This window comes from Melospiza georgiana, chromosome 14, assembly GCF_028018845.1.
Source record: "Melospiza georgiana isolate bMelGeo1 chromosome 14, bMelGeo1.pri, whole genome shotgun sequence".
Lineage (NCBI taxonomy): Eukaryota > Metazoa > Chordata > Aves > Passeriformes > Passerellidae > Melospiza > Melospiza georgiana.
The window spans coordinates 9768366-9787087 of NC_080443.1; the positions used below are offsets into that span (position 1 = coordinate 9768366).

Genomic DNA, 18722 nt, shown 5'->3' on the forward strand with positions numbered 1-18722 from the left:
ATGGCTTTACACTCCACAGGCTGTCTTCCTACTGGAAAAATACTTCTTTGCTTACCTGCCCATGTACAGTTAAAGAAATAAAAATATGATATATTGGTATCAGCAGCAGCTCAGGTATTTCTAATGATACATTCTGTTTTACTGAACCAAATTATTTCCCTTCCCACCCAGGACATTAAAAAATATTTTTAACAAGTAGACTTCTGCTTTTGCAGCTCAAATGAAACATATTTAAATAGTACCTGCAAGAGATTAGCAAACATTTGGCAAAGTTCTCAACGCTCACAATGAGTGCAGCCTATTAGTGCTACCTTTAAAATGGTTTTATTTTATTTCACAATGAAACCTATTACAAACCCTAACTCAGGAGGAAGAAAAAAAAAATCAAAGTAATTTGTAATTTGTTTCAGGGGGAATTTTGCCCCCCTGCAAGAACAATCAGCACAAGCAGATTCCTAATAAGACTGTGATATTATGTGGCATTGTTGTTGGACAGGTTTTCTAGTTACTTGTACATGAGATTTTTATGAAGTAAGAAAATAGGCAAACATGAAAACATCCTTAGGTTTTAGATCTCAAAGACACAAGAAATACTTCCTTTAAGCAGGTGTGTGCCTTCCTGGGCAGCTGTTTAAGATTAGTAAATTACAAGCTCAGGATTCTATTCTTAAATATGGCTGAAGAATAAACTCCTCAGTCTGGCAAGTTGGAGTCAAGCTGCCACAATGAGCACCTGTTGAGAAAGGCCATTATTTGAAGCTGGAGGTTCTGGGTGAAAAGATCACTGTGAATTAATTTTGATTGCTTTACAAAACTCTCCATAACAAATGGTCTCTGACAAGGGTATCAGGGGACTTCCATTTGAAGGGGAGAAAAAAAGATTTTGTAACATAATCTCTGCAGTGACATTAAAACACACCAGTGGCTGCACTCGCTTGAATCTCTCTTCTGAAACAGATTGTGTTTGCTTAGGTTACCAGGTATTAGGTTTTGGGAAGGGAAAGGGAAACAAATGATATCAAAATCTTATCTAAAAAGTTGGCTAAAAAGAATATGGCCAGAGATCCACGAATCCTGAATTGTTAAGGCATTTATTTGCTTACAAGTTTAATCACAGACACATTTCTGGGTGCTCTGGATTGCTACATGCATTGCCAAAAAAAGAGGAGGAGAAAAGAATATCAAAACAAAGAGGTTTTGCACTTGACTGAATAAATCAGCAGCTTTCTTGTGTGTGTTAACGCCAATAGTAGTTAAAGTAAGAGTAAGGATAATAAGAATATCTGGCAAGTGCTTCTCTTGCTTGGTACACAGGCTATTGAATGAAACACTCTCTGTCTCTCTGAAAAGAAGTTTTCATCCAAAATATACAACAGCACTACCTGTCTGTCACCCCCTGATTAAATCTGAGGCCAAGCTTACCATCTGTTTGTGCAAATGAAAAGTGTAATATTCTACCAACTACTCTGTGTGACACTTTACTTAAGGGTTTCCTGCAAAATGATTTCCAGTTCTTCCAGGCATTATTTTTAGAACAAAAAGAATCACCAGAAACCACTATGCTTTTAGCTAACAATCATGATCCAGCTGACTTTATGCTTGACTTGTCAACTCTTAGCCATTAATTTTACATGAATTACAACTTCTGATTCCTTCAAAACTGGCTCTAGTAAAAACTACATGCATATGAAGATAATAAAATTCTCATAATGAATTCCTTTTTTATGTGTGTTCTTTTTTTTTAAGGTAACCTGAATTACATCATCAAGATATTAATTGCACCTACACAAAAATTTGGGTGTGGCTGGATTCATATGGGTACCAGAGGCTTGTGTCTGTGGCTAGCAAAATCACTGTAGCCATAATAGAGTCAGAATGTGGCCACATATTCTGAGAAATAAAAGTAAAAGGAGAATTCTAAATAAATCAGACCCTGCACTTAGTTAATTTATGGTATAGGCAGGAATCAGTCTGATATTTGACCACCAGCCATATAATGTTTCCAACTTTGGCAGAACCTGTTTTACAGCACAGGGCACATGACGGCCACCCAAAGAAACAAATACTGCTGCTCTTCTATTTATTTCTAAAACCCAGACTGAAACATTGTCATAATCCCAGAAATATTACAGGAGCTCTTCCAGCAGTGGTGAATAGCTGTTGTAAATAAAACTGATAACCTGACCTGTTTGGAGTTGAATATAAACTCTGCATTGGAAAAATGAGTGTCAGCTCCATTTCCTGCACATGCCTTTGACAGCAGCACAGTCCTGCAGCCCTCATGTCAGCTCCTGCCCTGCCAAACCTTCCCAAAGATGGATGCACAAGGGAGGAGCTGAGTGAACAGACACTGACCAGTATAAACTGTATAAACTGCTTCTATTTGAACAAGTTGAGGGCTTCTTCTACCTAATTGTCTTTTCTGTCCAACTTCAGCTATCCTATAGAACTCTTACTATTATATATATATATATAGAGAGAGAGATATCTTTGACCAACAGATTGATTCTCCTGTCAGTTCCATTATTCATCTAACATAAGACATGAAGCAATGGGTAAAAGGGAAAAAAAATCCCATAGATGTTGTTTTATCTGAAAAAGACAAGAAAAGATGAAATCTTTCTAATAATGCCCCTGTGATTCTATTACAGCACATTAAAAACACAATGCACATCAGAAAAATATGAGCAGTGGGAAATCTGTAATATATCACTTGCTTTTTTTCCTTCATGTCTCCAAAATAAACTACAACTTTCCCATGTTGAAAAGTTTTTCCTTAAGTTAATAAAATCTGTCACTTTCCATAATGGCTGATTGGAAGAAAGTCCACAGGTGCAGTATTCTGTTGTTCACAGCTTGGGAAGTCATGGCTTATAATAAAAAGCCCTCTGTGTTATGGTCCTCCTTCCCCATCAATTCACATCAAGTATTATTAGAATCATCTGCCACCTCAGTGGTGCTTCCTCTGTGCTCAAACTGCAGAAGCAACAATGACATTTTAGTGCTCTGCAGGTGCTGCTGTGTGTGGTCAGGGACACAGAAGTGTGGCCTGCTATTGTTCTCCAGCAGCACTTTGATCTCAGGCACAAAAAGCACAAAAAGCCACAGAGCTGCCTGCCCTATTCATTCTTATGCTGGGCTGATGCTCAGCGCAGAGAGAAAGAAGAGGTGACAAGAGCTGGGCAATCCATAATATTTATTTCAACAAATGCTTCAAATCTTTTTAAACATCATAAAAACATGGCTCATTAAACTACAACAGCCTTGAAATTGTGTTATAAAATCATAAAACAAAAATCAATACTTCTGCTGAAAAGGAGGTAATGAAATATATCGAGTTGGTTGAAAAGCGGTTTGTATGAATCATAATATTATTATGTGCACAACGCTTCTGCTCCCAATACTTAAAGTTAACAAACTAGGGAGTGCTTTCTATCCCATCACTTAAACAGGTGCCACAAGGTGGTATTTATCAGTTATTTTCCAGACTCGATTCTTCTGCCATAAATAATGCTGGGATACAGGAGCCTTAGTAAAAGGGGATCAATCCAAGGCATATTTGCTACCTGAGCTTCAGCTGCTGTATTATTTCACAGTCTGATCAATACTGTGCTCCACAATAGCAAAGGAAAAAGCCACAACATCACCCTGACGAGTCACTGTAGGTTCACTGCTGAACCAGAAAGAGATAACATTTCTGATTTTATAAAGACTAAATTTGGTTAGCAGCATTTGACCACTATTAAATAGTTTGATTCTCAATGTCAAGTCTTTTGCAGTGACTTGTTCAGATTTTCAGCAGTTACATAAACTCTTCTGGAAACAACACTCCCTCTGCTGAAACAAAATCCTGTGAAATATTACTAGACCTCTCTGATTTTATTTTAACTGGAGTTATTGGTCTGCAAGTGAATTCAGAGAAATCTGGTAGCTAAAAGCATTTTGATGCTGACAATAATGGCATCAATATTTTTCTCAATCAACTACAAATATCTAGAAACAATAAAGAACAGAAGGAAAAAGAAATTGAATAGTAACTAAATAAGACTAGCCAAAGGCTCAGCAGCTACTAGTAGCCACTGTACTCTCACCCTCCACAAAAATAAACCTCCAGATCTGCCAAACTCTGTTTGTAATGCAATCAGAAGGCAGCAAAGCTTCCCATCCTGAAATCAGTTCATTTAAAAGGACAGTGCTGGATCCACACAAGCCTTTCAAGATGAAATAAAGAAGAAAACTATATATCAAATCAGTTGGTGGAAGGTGTAGGGAACTAACTGCAGTTTTTAAGACTTGGGCAGATTCCTTTAACTATTTCCACCAAAAGAGAAAATGCATAATATTCAACAGAGTCCAGCTGGGCTCTGGGAATAGAGAAATACAGAGCAGAACCTGAGACTCCTGTACATCTGATTTGCTGAAGAGAAATAAAAGTTCTGATTTAGGACAAACTCATCCAAAACACTTCCACAGCTGCCCCTGCTGTAGCCAAACTCTTTTCTGCACATCATTTCTTATATATGAACATAGCAGGGCAGGCTGAGCCCTTTCAGTGTGCCTCAGTATGAGGCACAGACCACGATGCACATCCATCCCATCATTTTAGACACTTGTGGTGGCACTGGGAGCACTCTAGATGTTCACTCACCATGAGAAAACAAAAGCTTAGTTTTATCCCCAGCAGAAAAATCTCACTTCCTCCAGCCTGTGAGCTTCTAATCCCAGCTGGGGAATGGCTCTGCAGAAGCTGAGGAAATGCCATCCTGAAAATGAACATCTCAGCTTCCCTTTGGCATGCAGAATGAACCAGCTTCTCCAATTCCAGCAGGGAGCCTTTCCAAATTATGCTTTTTACTACTTAACAGGAGGAGGAGAAAAGGTGCTATAGCTGGTAGCTACTGATATTTAATCTTACACTTATTTTTACTTTATTGTTTTCTATAAATAGTCTTGTCTTTCACCAGCTCTGCTGCTGTTAGAACCTTTCCCAGTAACTGTCAGCATTACACAGAGCCTTAACCCCTGAGAGAGAAAGAAAGGAATGAGGGGGTGGAAGGGGAGAGAACACTACTGATCCTGCAGAGAGACAGATCACATCATCACAGGACTCCCTGCTACTTCAGAGCCTTCTGCAGCAACCAGCTGTATCATAATTTTGTTTGCTTAAGGTTGAATCTCCCCAAAATGTTATTTGGAAATGCAGCAGCCTGGATCTGACCCTCTACAGCCCCCAGTCACATCCCATGCCAGGTCCTGGCTCCATCTGCACATTGCCCCTGCCCCTTGCATACATAAAAACTGATCACACACTAGACTCATTTATTTCCTTTGATAACATGAAAAATAAAAATATCATTACTTTTTGTGGGAAAACTGCTGTCCAGAAGGGCAGGAGGCATCAGGATGATCTCAGTGTGTTTGTCTGGGATGTCAGCTGGTAACTGTCCACTGTCATGGGGCTTGGGCCATGATTTTAAGTGACTCTGTGTCAACACATTTTAACAGCTTGATTATTAGATAGGATAGCACATTCTAAAAATCATGATTCCTTGGGATGGTTTAAATGGAGCACTATATAAACTGGAATAGCAAAATAAATCATTGAACAAGCTTCAAATTTAAGCCAAATTGCAAAAGAGGAGGGGGGCTGGGGAGTTGGAAATTGCTGGCCATATTCTTCTTATGTTAATGTTGTCAATACCTAATTCTCAACTAAAAAGTCCTTCAAGATGAGTAGTAGAGCATAAGAAAATATTACAGAGTTGCACCAAAACCAGCAGCTGCAGGACTCCAGTTTGCAGAGTTTATTTCAGGGCACTCTCCACTACACCACACTGGCCATCAGCCCTTTCACATCATCCTGCCTCAAACAATCCCGAGAGTCACAAAGGCAACAAGTCTGGCCCTAAATTGTCACACTGCACATTACCCAGCATTGTTCTTTTTATTAAATATGACCTTTGCAATTCAATATACTTTTTCTTACCATTGTCTTCATTTATGAGAAATACATAAAGAGAACTGATTACCTGAATCTGTTATCTGTGATAAATATCACAGAACTGGAAATCAGCTCTGGGTACTTGTTTGTAAGGCAGCAATGGAATCAGTATTTCCTTGTACTGTTCCCAGGAAAGGGGCAGCTGGTCTACATGGAAAATTTTAAAAGATTGTGGCTACATCCAATAATTGAGCAAAAATATAGTGTCTCTTGAGACCTTCTGCAAAATCTGATAATTTGATTATACAAATACAGTGAAAATGTGTCTATAATACAGGATTAACTTTTGAACTTCATCTAATAAGTGACAAATAACATACTGAGGTACCAGCAGAGCACTTCCAGATGTTCCAGTAGATGCTGAAATGCAAAATACTTGAGTGTTGGCTGTTTCAGAACCATTTATGTTCTCAGAGAGTAACCATGTATGATATACAGACATTGTAAAAGACCAGTGAGAGACTTCCTATCTAAATACCCAAAATAAGCAAAATTAAAGGTAAGGAACTAAAGGAATTAAAGGTTAGTTCCAACAACACATCAGCAGATTGGAGCAACTGGCTGAGGCCACATGTGCCCTGAACCAGAGATGAAACTTCCATCTCCTAAATTATCCCCTTGCATTTCAGCCACAAACAAAACATCTAGATAAGCCTCCAGGGTTCCAAACCACTCATAATTAAAATGTAATAAATTCCATTCAGCAGTGCTAACAATAAAGGAATATGTGTGCACCAAGCCAGTGCATCCTCGGAGAGGGAAAACAACAAAACCACAGGTTCAAACTGCACCGATGCGGGAATTAAATTCCAGTATTGTTGTTAACTTTTCATTTTCACTAATGGCTTTTAAGAAAGCCAGACATTTTTCCTCAGTCCATTTTACCTTTTCCCTCCATTTGACAAATATTGATTTTCATTTCCTCCAAGTTTAAGTGCATTGAATGCTACTGTGACTGGTTTGTTTGCTTTTTTGTTTGTGTCCCGGCTTTATTGAGGATGCCAGCATGAATGCATACAGCTTTCAAAAGAAGGAATTGGTTTAATAACTTCTTAAGATCCAGGAGAGAACACAGGGGCCCAGCCTGCTTTCTGTATGGGTCATGCAGGAAAAGTGACTCTAGGTGCCTGTCTGATGTCAGTAAGAGGAGCCTGAAGTAACAGCCCCAGTGTTTTAAGCTGCTACTGCTGTGCTCTGTAACAACAGGATAAATCAAGGAGTGCTCTCCCCGCACTTCAGTGCAAATTTAGACATACTCAGTGGCATTTTAAGCTAAGCCTATTTTGCAGGCAATTGTCCCTTCAGGAGGCTAGGTTTGGAAGGTAACACCTGGTGAAATTCTGGCTCAAACAAGACATAGCTTTATGAATCCTTTTCTGCCTGACTCACTGATACATAAGCTCGACCTCCTTTTGTAAAATGGTCTCCTTAAGCTTTGCAAACCTGCCCAGTACATTTTGGACTCTTTCCTATCTTAAATAAGGAACCAAATAAGAACTCCCTCAGACTTTGATATGAATGAAGGGGTCTTATGAGATCTATTGCACCCATTCAAATATGGAAGCAGGAGAAATATCAGTGGACAAGAATAAACATCTGAACTGAAAGGGAAAGAAAGTAACACCTTAAACAGCCACATCCAGCACTACAAAAATTGTCTGTGCAGCACTCAGGCACTCTTCAGTGCTGGAAGCCAAAATAAGTTCAGCTCACTGAAGGAGGTTAGGTTGGTTCAGTGTATCAGCACCAGAGCTCTGTGCTGGTGTGTGTTAGCTGAGCTAACAGGTGATTTAACACCACAGCCAGCCCCTTCTCAGCAGCAGCTCTGGCACAAGGGGCTGAGACCCCTCAGTGCTCAGCCTAGACAGGTAAATAGACACATAAACCTCTGAAATCTGTTCTGTCCCTCTCTACATAATTTCTTTCTATGAATCCTGTAACCACCAGAAACACAGGGTTCATATGAATGCACATTTAGTACCAAACACGATTATCCACTCAGTTATTGTACACATGAAACAAATGTTGGCTTCACTATGTATTAACTGACATTTTAAAATCCTGATGAAAGTAAAGCAACTCAGAATTATTCACTACTAGAAAAAGCTTACTGTCAAAGCAAGCAGTGTTTTGAAAAAAATTCTTAACATCATTCATCCAGTTAAGTCTCACTGCCTTCACTTTGGAATTTATTTTAATAAAAAAGATGAGGAAAAAGAAAGACGGTAGTGATGAGCAGGGTTAAATCCATCACAGTGTGCCAGACCACTCCATTTTTTGCTTTCCATATTCAATTCTAAATAGTTCTCATGTTGCAGCACCTGATGCCAGGTGCTTCAGGGCTTCTGCTACACCCACCTGACACTGTGATGCTGCATTTTTAAGACCTTTAAATAATGAAAATAGACCTTTGCACTTCAGCACTGTGCTGGCCAAGAGAGCTGTCTGTACAGATGATGTGGATGTCTGCTAACATGGAGAGACTTCTTACTTTTGAAGTGAAATGACACCAGAAGTTTCAGGGCTGATCTTTCCAGAGAGAATCTTCCTTATCAGCAGAGGTGACCAGGTATAACATGGGCATGGACACGTTTTTAGTGCCCATCTAACCTGACTTTAAAGTTCCTCCCAGAAGTGACAGCAACTTCTGAAAGTTCAGGAGAGCTTGCAGCTTGTCTTAACTAACTAACTGCTATAAAAAGAGGGATGGCATCACTTTCTTACTTTGCAGCTCTGCAGTGAGGGCTCTCACAGGTGTTCTCTGAGATGCTGGCCTTGCTCTGCACACAGACATTGCACAGAATTACTGCAACCCTCACAGGCATGCTCCTCACCAGCTCCTGCACTGCCAGACACACTTGAGCGATGAAGAAAATTCCTCTTTCCTGTTCTCTTTTTTTCGCTCTTTTTTGCTCCCCTTCGCGCATCATTGAGAAATTTTGCCTCTTAAGAAATTTAGCTTGTGGATTCAAAAATACATGTCTAAATTAAAACAGAAGATAAAATGGGGACTGAAGAGATTTGTGGTAGGACAAAACAATAATATGATTTAAGCCAGAAATGTCATTTTAATCACTACCATTCCTACACCTGTAAAGTATTTGAGTCACTGGATGTGGTTCAGGGCATCCTGGTGTCCCATGTCCCTGGAACAAGACCTTCCCAAGAAGGAATCACAATGCACCCACCATCTTCCAGGCATTTCCTAGGCCACTGTCAAAGTGACACAGGGACTTGCTCAGGGTAACCATTCCAATATTAACTGTAACCTGGATGTAAAACCCAGAAAAATCAAATCAGAAAATCATAAACACCGCTGTCAGTAACTCTGTTCTCAGCTGAAGCTCCATGCTTTCCAATTATTCCTGCTCTTTCCTATTAAGATTTGTATTTCCAAGTCTCTACTCCTCAATGTTTTGTCTAGAGATACATATTTCTATAACAGCCTGTGTTGTAGGTGAAATCTTTCAGTCACTATATTTCAGCTTGGCAGTTAACAGACATATTGCTTCCAGCTTGTGTAAATAGCTGTACCTACTTATTCGCAAAACATTATTTTAACTTCTGTCAACTCATATGCATAAGAGAAGGAAAACAAATTTTAAAAAGTTATTTTAATTGGTTAAAAAAAAACACTAAAAAACCCCAAAACAACCAAAGAGGAACAAACCTGGAGAACTGCTGAACACTGACAGGGAAACAAACCTGCAGAGCTATGGAACACTGGCAAGGAGACAGCAAAAAAGAACTGTCGTGCTACAAAGTCACACCTTCTGCTGCCAAGTAAAACTGGCCTCCTGCAAAGACACAGCCAGGTAAATTGTGACTTCAGGACTTTCAAAAGCAGGAGGCACGCCCAAATAAATGGTCAAAACAAGCAGCACCCCTTGCATTTTGATGGTCAGCAAATATTCTTCACAAAGCAGGAACAAACCGAGGCATTTGCTGCCTGCTGCAACTGGGAGGGCTTGCAACTTGTCCTTAAGTCTCAAACCAATGCCCAGCCTAGGAAGAAACACTGAAATTCAACAGGCTTTTCCCTGAGAAAAGACTTTAGGATTTGGTCGTCATCAGCACACGAAATAAACCGGGCAATTTGCTGCTTCCTCTCCCTTCTCCCGCCTGCCTGGCCAATACGGAAACCTCATTCCTGCCCTCGCCATGTGCTGCCCTGGTTGTGTCTCCACTCCGCCGGGACCGCGGGTGCTTTTGGCCAGCCCTTCCCTCCGTCTGCCCCGCTGCTTTTGCCCGCTGCTCCCGTGAGGATGAAGCCCGTGAGGATGAAGCCCTGGGGGGCTGCTCCGCTCCCGTCCCCGCTCGGGCAGTCCCGAGGGCCCCGGGCCGGCTCTGGCAGCGCTGCCCGCCCGGAGGGGCCGTGCCCGGTCCTGCCGCCGGCTCTGCCCGACCCGGGACGTTTCGCACGCCATTAGCCCAATTTTTAAATAAATCACGTCTGTTTCTGGGTGAAGAAAATTACTCGGGATGATTAAATGATTGCGTTGAACGATCGCTGGCGCTTAAGGGAAAGAAAAAGAGAATAGCAACCCGCCCCACTGTGCTTTATTTTAATGGATGATAAAATTGTGATGGGCGAGACGAGAGGGAGGGGGAAAAAAGGGTGCGGGGGGAAAGAAAACTTTGTTGCTAATGAGAAAAATGAGGCCGCGAAAACAAAACCGTAAAGAAAAAAAAAATTCTACTCTTGAATAAGGATTAATTCAGTGTCTGTGAATAAGAAACGCCGCGCTGGGTAATTGCAGCGAGGTAGCGCGGCTCCCAGCTGCGAGGCGATGCGGGCACCTTTGTGCGCTTGCCAGGACAGCTCTGGGGAGAGGTAACTTCCCTCGGTCCCCACGGCCTTGTGTCGAGTAACGGGAAATTTAAAATTCCCCGTTTCCAGAGCACGTTTTCCCCCCCCACCTTCTCCCTCCCCCGCTTCCCCTCGCAGGAGGCCAGCCGGGCGCTCCGTCTGACGGCGCGGGGAGCCCCGAGCCTGCGGGCGCAGGGACGATGCTCCCGGCCGCTGCAGCGGGCTGGCCCCAGCCCGGATCGGGGCTGGCCGGAGAAAGGGAACGGGAGGCTCCTGAGCAGCTCGGGGACAACGGCCCGGCACCTTCCGCGCAGCGGGCGGCTCAGTCCGGGCACCCATCCCTCGGCCCGGGCACCCGCGGCACAGCCCGGGCACCCGCGGCACAGCCCGGGCAGTCATCCCTCAGCCCGGGCACTCATCCCTCGGTCAGGCACAGCCCGGGCACCCACGGCTCAGACCAGGACAGCCCGGGCACTCTCCCTCAGCCCGGCACAGAGGGATGGAGGCGCGGGCCGCTCCTCCGGCCAGCACCCACCTCTGCCGACGGCAGCGCGGAGCGAAGCAGAGCACGGCGGGGCAGCGCCCCGGCTCACCGGGAACCCCGCCCGGCCGGGCTCAGGGCCGGAGGCTGTCCTGGGGAGCCGCCAGCACCGCAGCGAAACGCTTCGGAAGGGCCGGGGCACAGAAGGAGCTGTCACCCGGCAGCGCGGGGCCTGGGGCAGCGCATCCCTCAGGCAGCCGGCCCTCCCTGGTGCCAGCCGGCCCTCCTTGGTGCCAGCCGCCCCTCAGCCGAGCGCGATGTGCGCTGTGCGCGCAGGGCCCCCTCACGGAACGGGCCGGGGGGACTCCCCAAGGTACGAGAAAGAAAATCGCTCCTTTTTTGTATTTCCCTGGCATTGTTTGTTTGTGTTTTAGTCCCCGGTTGTGCCAAGCACGAACGTTACCCACCGGCAGGAGCGTCCGGTGCCCGGGACGGTTCGCGAGTGCGGGGCCCCTCGGCACACACAGACTCCGCTTCCCGTGGGAAGAGGCTCCGCGGCTGAAGTTAAAGGCGCTCATGAAACTCAAACCGCGGAGAGGAAACCCTCCCGGAGCGCTGGGGGGCTGCTAACCCTTCCCTGGCAACTTCTCTGTTGCACAAATCTCGACTCAGTTTAAAAGGAGAATTAGTTAGTATTTCATTGATAAAATCATCAAAATCCTTTTAATTTACCTTTTTCTGAGACCAAAAGGTGACTTAAAATTCTTAAATATTCACATTGACAAGCCAGCTGGCTCTAGCGTACAACTTACATGTTAACAAAAATGCATATCATGTACCAGGTGAATCATCACATTCGAACAGGAAAAGTCCCAAAGACATGAAGTCCAAGAGGTATCCAGGCTACAGCGTTAATATGCAGGATTCATAATCATAGGAAGGGGAAAACTCCTCAAGAAAAGTATTTCTCACCCCAGCTCTTCAGTTGTAAATCCTCTCTACTGCCCGATTTGCAACTCAGGCTATGAGAAGAGCTAAGTCATCACTTCTTGTTTAAAAAGGTGGGCAACTCCCCCCACAGTGATCCTGAAAAATAATCCTGTAACACAAAACACCTGAATTTTGGAATTGTTTAAAAAAAAAAATAGTCACATGGACACAGAATTGGCTATGCCTGTTGGTGGTTTTGAAGGCATAATTTGAAGGCAGCCAATCTGATTTCTTTTTCATAAATTGTAATGTAAAGAGATGAAACTCCACTGAGTGAAAATATTGGACTGAATTATGTTTGACAAACTCCCATTGAGGTTAATGATCATGGCAGGTTTTTAAGGGAAGCCAAATCATGTGCAAGGCCAAAGCAAGTAGTTTTGTTTGGTATGTTTTTTTACAATCAAGTTATAAACCCCACAGAGTATATGGAGGCTTGCAAGTGGACATCTTAACACAGGTATAGCAGCGTAAGCATGCCACAAACATACAATCTCATAAAATAAAATTAATATCAAATATAAAGCATTTGAACCAAATCAAGCCTTAAACGTAATAAATTATTTCCTTCAAAGGAAACTTACCTAGGCTCAATAAGGTCTTTGCTAGCAGCATTTTTTTTTAATAAACAAATTAAAAATGCCAAAATATCTACAATTTTATGAGAAGGAGGAGTTGAATAGTTAAGGAGAAATTTCTCACTATTAGGGGGTATGAAAAATATACTAGCAATTAATATGCAATACATATATGTATACCCATACTTACAGATATAAACACGCACATACAACCTCAACAGTTCATGTTAACCAAGGGAAAGGCTAAATAATACAAAGTGATTACTAAATACAAGTACACTTTAAAAACACAGAGACAGCGAATTTTTTATCTGTTGCAAAAATGTATTTGATTACTCGAGTAAAATTACAGTATCTCTGCTGTTAGTAAGTATTAAATGTTAAAGAAACTGGACCTCTTTTCCTTTCAACTTTCCGAGAAAGTGCATGTAACAGTCCAAGGTTCCCCTGTCCCCCCCAATGCCTAATACAAAATAAACAAACACTATACTTGTTCCCTTGGTCAAGGAGTAGGGCTTGGTCTTGTAAGGAACGTATGTACATTTTAATGAAAGTGATGTCTTATTGTATATACAGGAGCATCTACAGTTGTCCACGGAAGTTGTTCAAGATGCCATACTTAGCAGCATTGTGAAAGTCCAGCACATTTTCTATAATGAATATACCTACAAGGCAAAATGTTACGTCTCAGTTTCAACTACCAAAACAACACTTCAGTATCTTCTCTAATAATCCGCGTGCTTATTACTGTACAGAAATGTATTAACATTTAAGACGACTCAAGTAAAAAGCACAATACAAATAACAGTTCAAAACAGAAAATGTTAAACCTACAAAAATTAAAGCGGTTTTAATTTTATAATAAAAATCAAAAACTGAGCTGTGTAAAGGACCCACACTGTTCAGTCTATATTCTCTCAGTCTTTTTCTTAATTCTGTCTGGAAAAATTAGACAATGTGTTTGCTGACAAAGTTTCCAGCAGGATCAAAGTGTACATTTATATACAGATTTTTATTAGAGATCTAATGCATCACTGAGGCATCGCATCAATACCAGAGTTTGTGTTAAACTGGATATAGAAAATAAGTTAATGCCAGAATAAGATCACCTAGCAGAACAGACTTGCAACTGCCATAAATGTTACAGCAAGTTTACAGCACTCTAGTCGATTAGTATTTAGTTCAAAATACGGGAGACCAAAGTTAATGCTTGCATTTGTTTGCAAAGCAAGGTTATATCACTAATAAATAAGCTCTCTTAGAACTCTAGAAGTAGAACATGGTACAAAACAAAGTCTTTGTAATGTTGTAGCCTGCAGCTTGAAAAAAGCAACCCTAGGTTGCACTATTTGCAGGAATGTTATTTACGGAGTTCTTTTTCCTAATTTGTTACAATTTCTTTGTTGTCCTCCACGAAACGTGTGAAACGGAAGTTAGTCCCATTTTCATTGCTTGCCATTTTCTCCAGACCAGCTAGAGGTGCGTTGGGTTCTGAATTCTGGAGCTTCTCCAGGCTTCCTGTCAAGCCACTGATGGGAGAGCTGCCACCATTGCCCAGGCCCCCCGGTGCTGGAGGGATGCCCCCATTCTGGATGACCGAGATCTCGTTGGTCTTCATGGCCAAGCCATTGGAGAGTGCAGCTGCATACTGGTTCCAGAAGCTGGACGGGTCTCCATTCCCTGACCGTGCAGCCAAATCCTTCTGAAACATTTCTGGGAACTTCACAGGATTGCCTCCTAGGAATGTCATGGGGCCATCTACAGAAAGTCGTCTGCCTCGTCTTGCAGGAGTACTGTTCCACATGTGAGTGCCCATGTGAACCTGGGAAGAAAGAAAGGAAGAAAGAAACAAAAAAAAAAAAAAAACAAAAAAAAAAAAAATATAGAGGTTGACAGGAATTTCAAACTTATTTTGATCAGAGGGAAAGCAGGAGTCCATGAACATGTCCAGTCTTGTTACACAATGTATGGCATTAAAGAGAGAGAACACAGGGCTCTGGAATAATACACTACTTCTAGGTTAGCCCATCACCATTACCCAAGAATAACCTGTTCTCCTGCTGATCAATGCATTGCTTCTTACTCTTTTTTTTTATTACATGTATTTAGTTTATAATGACTTTGCATTATTCTGTCAATTGCTGCTTTCAGGTCTAGAATTGCTATGTCCACTTTCATTGCAATGGTAAGTATTGTATTTGACACCCTTTACCCTATAAACGTCCTTTTCAGACAGGCAGAAAGTATCCTTTACTGACTGCTCATCGGAGGGCCTCGTGCATAGACAGAATGGCCTGAAAGTAATTATTCATCTCACATTACTGGCAGCAACCTCTAGAGAAATACTCTGTCAACAGAAAAAGGTACACAGTAAAGTGCTCAACTGGTGTTCTAAAACTTGAGTATATTTGCTTTTTCAAACACATATCAGTAGGAAATGCTAGTTATATAATCAATTAAAGTAATGCCCATTATTTCCAGAACTATGTTAATAGTTTTTTTTAAACACTCATCTTACATGATAGTTATGAAAAACATCACATTCAAGAGCCTTTCACTTTTTGAAGAGGTGTGTGAGTTACAAAATGCATTTCCCTGTTAATTAATACTCCTTACCATCATTTGGCTGTTCTGTTTCACACTCTGCATAGACAGGCCTTGCTGGTAGATGAATTTTAATTAAATCAAAACAGCTCATGCCTCAGACTTGCTGCCAACACGAGCACTCAACAAGAGGCCATCTAGGTCTACTACAGCTGACTAAACACACTATCACAGCATAAACACCCAAGGTACCACTGCTGCAACATTAATAGCTGTCAAAAATCAAAAACCCCCAGCAAAGAGAAAATGAAACCGAAGGACAGTAAGAAGAAAAAAGTACCTTCAGATTGCCTTTTGTTGTGAATGCTCTTCCACATATAGTGCAGGCAAAAGGTTTCTCACCAGTGTGCGTCCTTTCGTGGATCTGCAGAGCACTGGAAGAAGAAAACGTTTTCCCACACGTGTTGCAGTAGTGCTGTTTTGGAGTTCTTCTGGGGAGAGCAGGGAGCAGCACAGGGGACGTGGCAGAGGACAGTGGCCCCGAAGCAACTAGACCAGAGGAGGCTTCTTTGCTGTCCTGAGGAGAGCCATGCACGAAGCCGTTAACCTCGGTCTTTATGAGCGATGACAGGGTGTTAGCAGGCATCACCGAAGAGTTCTGATTGGGGCCGATGCTGGAGTTGGGCTCAAAAAGCTGTGATGGTAGATCTCGCATCTGATGTGTCAACATATGCTGCTTCAAATTACCCTTTGTGGAAAAGCCACGATTGCAAACTGTGCAAATAAATGGTCTCTCTTTGGTATGACTTCTGTAATGAATGTCCAAGGCACTCTGACAAGCAAATGTTTTGCCACAAATGTCACATGCGGTGTTTTTAAATTTACCTCTATCTCTGAAAGGAAAGAGCATACTCAGGGACTCTTCTTTAATCATTTTATCAGTGTTACTAGACGTCAAGTCCAAAGCACCACTGTTAGCAGGGGTTGGAGACAAACCGTTGGCAAACTCACTTGGTAAAGCTCTTAATGGTTTCTCTTCAATACTTGGTGACTTGTGGTAATCATTAGTGCTGTTGGATGGGGACAAGGCCTGCATGGAAGAGGTAGACTCTGAGACAGCAGGGCTTCCAGCACTTTGGCTTTCCATATCACCACCGACAGATGACGAATCGTTAGTTAAAACGTCCCCTTCCACTGACCCATTTTCTACTGACTTCAGGCTTGCCTGAAGTTGTTCAGCAAGGCCTGCATTGATCATCTTCATCTGATTTTCCAGAGCAGCAATACTTGACATTTCCAGGGGCAGAGGGGAAGAAGACAAGCTGTCTTGTGATGCATCCACAGATTTAGGTGTATCTGGCACGCTGCTGTCAGGACAGTCTTCCATATTCTCATCTGAGAAGTTGTCTATGTCATCAAAATTCTTATCATCAAAAGATCCCGTATCTGATTCCATTGACTCAGGATAGTTTTCTGTCACCGGGGTGTTTGGGATCTGCCCTCCCATGTGCATTCGGATATGCTGCTGTAGCACAACGGCATTGGTGAATTTTTTCTGGCAGATCGGGCAAGAGTGTTGCACTCTCAGCGGGGGCATGGCACGATGGACACTGTAGTGAGTCTTTAAGTTGCCCTTAGTAGTGAAAGCACGACCACAGATTTTACATTTGAATGGCCTCTCTCCAGTATGGGTGCGATAATGCATTTTCAGTGCGCTCTGGCAACTGAGAACTCGATGGCAAATGATGCACTCGTTAGGATCGGTTGCCTTTTTGTCAATGTTTTCTACAAGCTGCTGCAATTTTGACGTTTCAGATGCTGGCGTTGAATCCAATAGTCCTCCAAATGGAAACTTTGCCTTAAATTGCTCTGACATGAGAGGCATCAGTGGGTTTGTAAAAGTGGCGACACCGCTGGAGCCCGAGTCTGCTGCCGGGGAGCTCACGGAACTGCTCACGTTAGTGATGGTGCTTGAGTTTTGAGGGTTTTCTTCCGTTTTGCCATTTGAGGTAGGCAACGCACCAGCCTCTACCTCATCAGAATGTCCATTGGAAATTTTTGATGTGGGGTCAGCTGTTCCCGAGTCACTCTTGACAGAGCAGGGAGGGCTAGCAGAAGGATGGCTAATGGGAATCGGCTGAGGCTCCTCAGTTTTGATGAACGGGGTCAAGCTTGGAATTGTTGGTGGGAGTGGCAGGCCAACAGAAGTTGTTAGGGTGGAGAGGACTGGCTTGCTGTCCAGCCAGCTCGTGACAGGTTTCTCTGGCGGTATAGACATCCCATAAGGAATACCCGTGCTTGTAGGAATATTGTCCAAATGCTCTGGCACTGGGTATGGATTCATTTGAATATGAGGGTATTTTTCTTTGTGACGCTGAAAGTGGACTTTCAAGTTTCCCTTTGTGGAGAACCTGTTTCCACATATGTTGCATTTAAATGGCCTCTCGCCAGTGTGAGAACGCAAATGAATCTGCAAGGCACTGTCACTCCCAAACACTTTAGCACAGAACCTGCATTTATGCTTAAAGAACGCCTCATCTGAATTACTTTTTGCTTCAAATGCAGTTACATTTGGTGGCTTGCTTTTTCTTTGCTGTGCCAAGGCAGTCAAGGAGTTTAAATCCTCTGCAGGTGTTCCAATATTGGACAAGGGACTGGAGAAAACAGAGTTACTAGGGGTGGGCTGAGGTAGAAGTGGATTAGATGCAGGACTTAATAAACTGCTTATTGCAAAAGCTGGTGAAGATGATGCTGATACTGGTGGGTTGGTGAGCTGTGAGCCACCAAGAGTTGAAGCCACTTTTTCTGAGGACGGTGTTGTAACTGCTGCTGCCAATATGTTAATATTTGGAGAAGAGCCACTATTGGATGGAATTAGAGTGTTGCCAGGGTTGCTCTGAGGTAGCTGTATAGGGGGTAGCTGTTTCACACCACTGATGCTGGCAGATTGACTAGCAAGGCTTTGTGCTAATCCAGCTGCTGCAGCCAGCTGCTGGGATAAATGGGAACTTAATGTGGACAAGGGGTTGGCAGATGTTCGTAAAGTACCTTGAGAAGGGCTAGAAGATGTTGGCATGTCTGTATTTTGGGTAGCCAACAATAATATTTGGTGACGAATTTGTTCAATCAGTTGCAGCTGATGGATCTGCTGCTGCTGCAATGCCAACAGTTGCTCCATCAGGGCAGGGACAGCGAGTTTAGTGCTCGATGCCCCGTTACATCTTGCCTCCTGTGAGAACTGTGCTACTGCCACTTTAGTACTCTGCAGGTTTTCAATTATTACATTACTATTTATCACTGAAAAGTTGCCTAGTGTTG

General features: G+C 42.8%; 1 protein-coding gene and 1 long non-coding RNA gene across 2 annotated transcripts in view; both read right to left on the minus strand.

Annotated features, from left to right (window-relative positions):
- Positions 1-9752, minus strand: part of LOC131089340 (uncharacterized) — a 120506-nt gene extending 110754 nt beyond the window's left edge. The window contains exons 1-2 of the long non-coding RNA XR_009115242.1: positions 9672-9752; positions 9190-9270 (exon numbers count right to left, since the gene is read on the minus strand). This is a non-coding gene — a long non-coding RNA (uncharacterized LOC131089340). The remainder of the gene's footprint in view (positions 1-9189; positions 9271-9671) is intronic.
- A 2235-nt stretch (positions 9753-11987) lies between these two features.
- The window catches only part of SALL1 (spalt like transcription factor 1), a 15748-nt gene continuing 9013 nt past the window's right edge, over positions 11988-18722 (minus strand). Inside the window, exons 2-3 of the mRNA XM_058034206.1 lie at positions 15745-18722; positions 11988-14682 (exon numbers count right to left, since the gene is read on the minus strand). The exon at positions 15745-18722 is cut by the window's right edge and continues 432 nt beyond it. Coding sequence (XP_057890189.1) covers positions 14242-14682; positions 15745-18722 — 3419 coding nt within the window. The 3' untranslated portion in view covers positions 11988-14241. The remainder of the gene's footprint in view (positions 14683-15744) is intronic.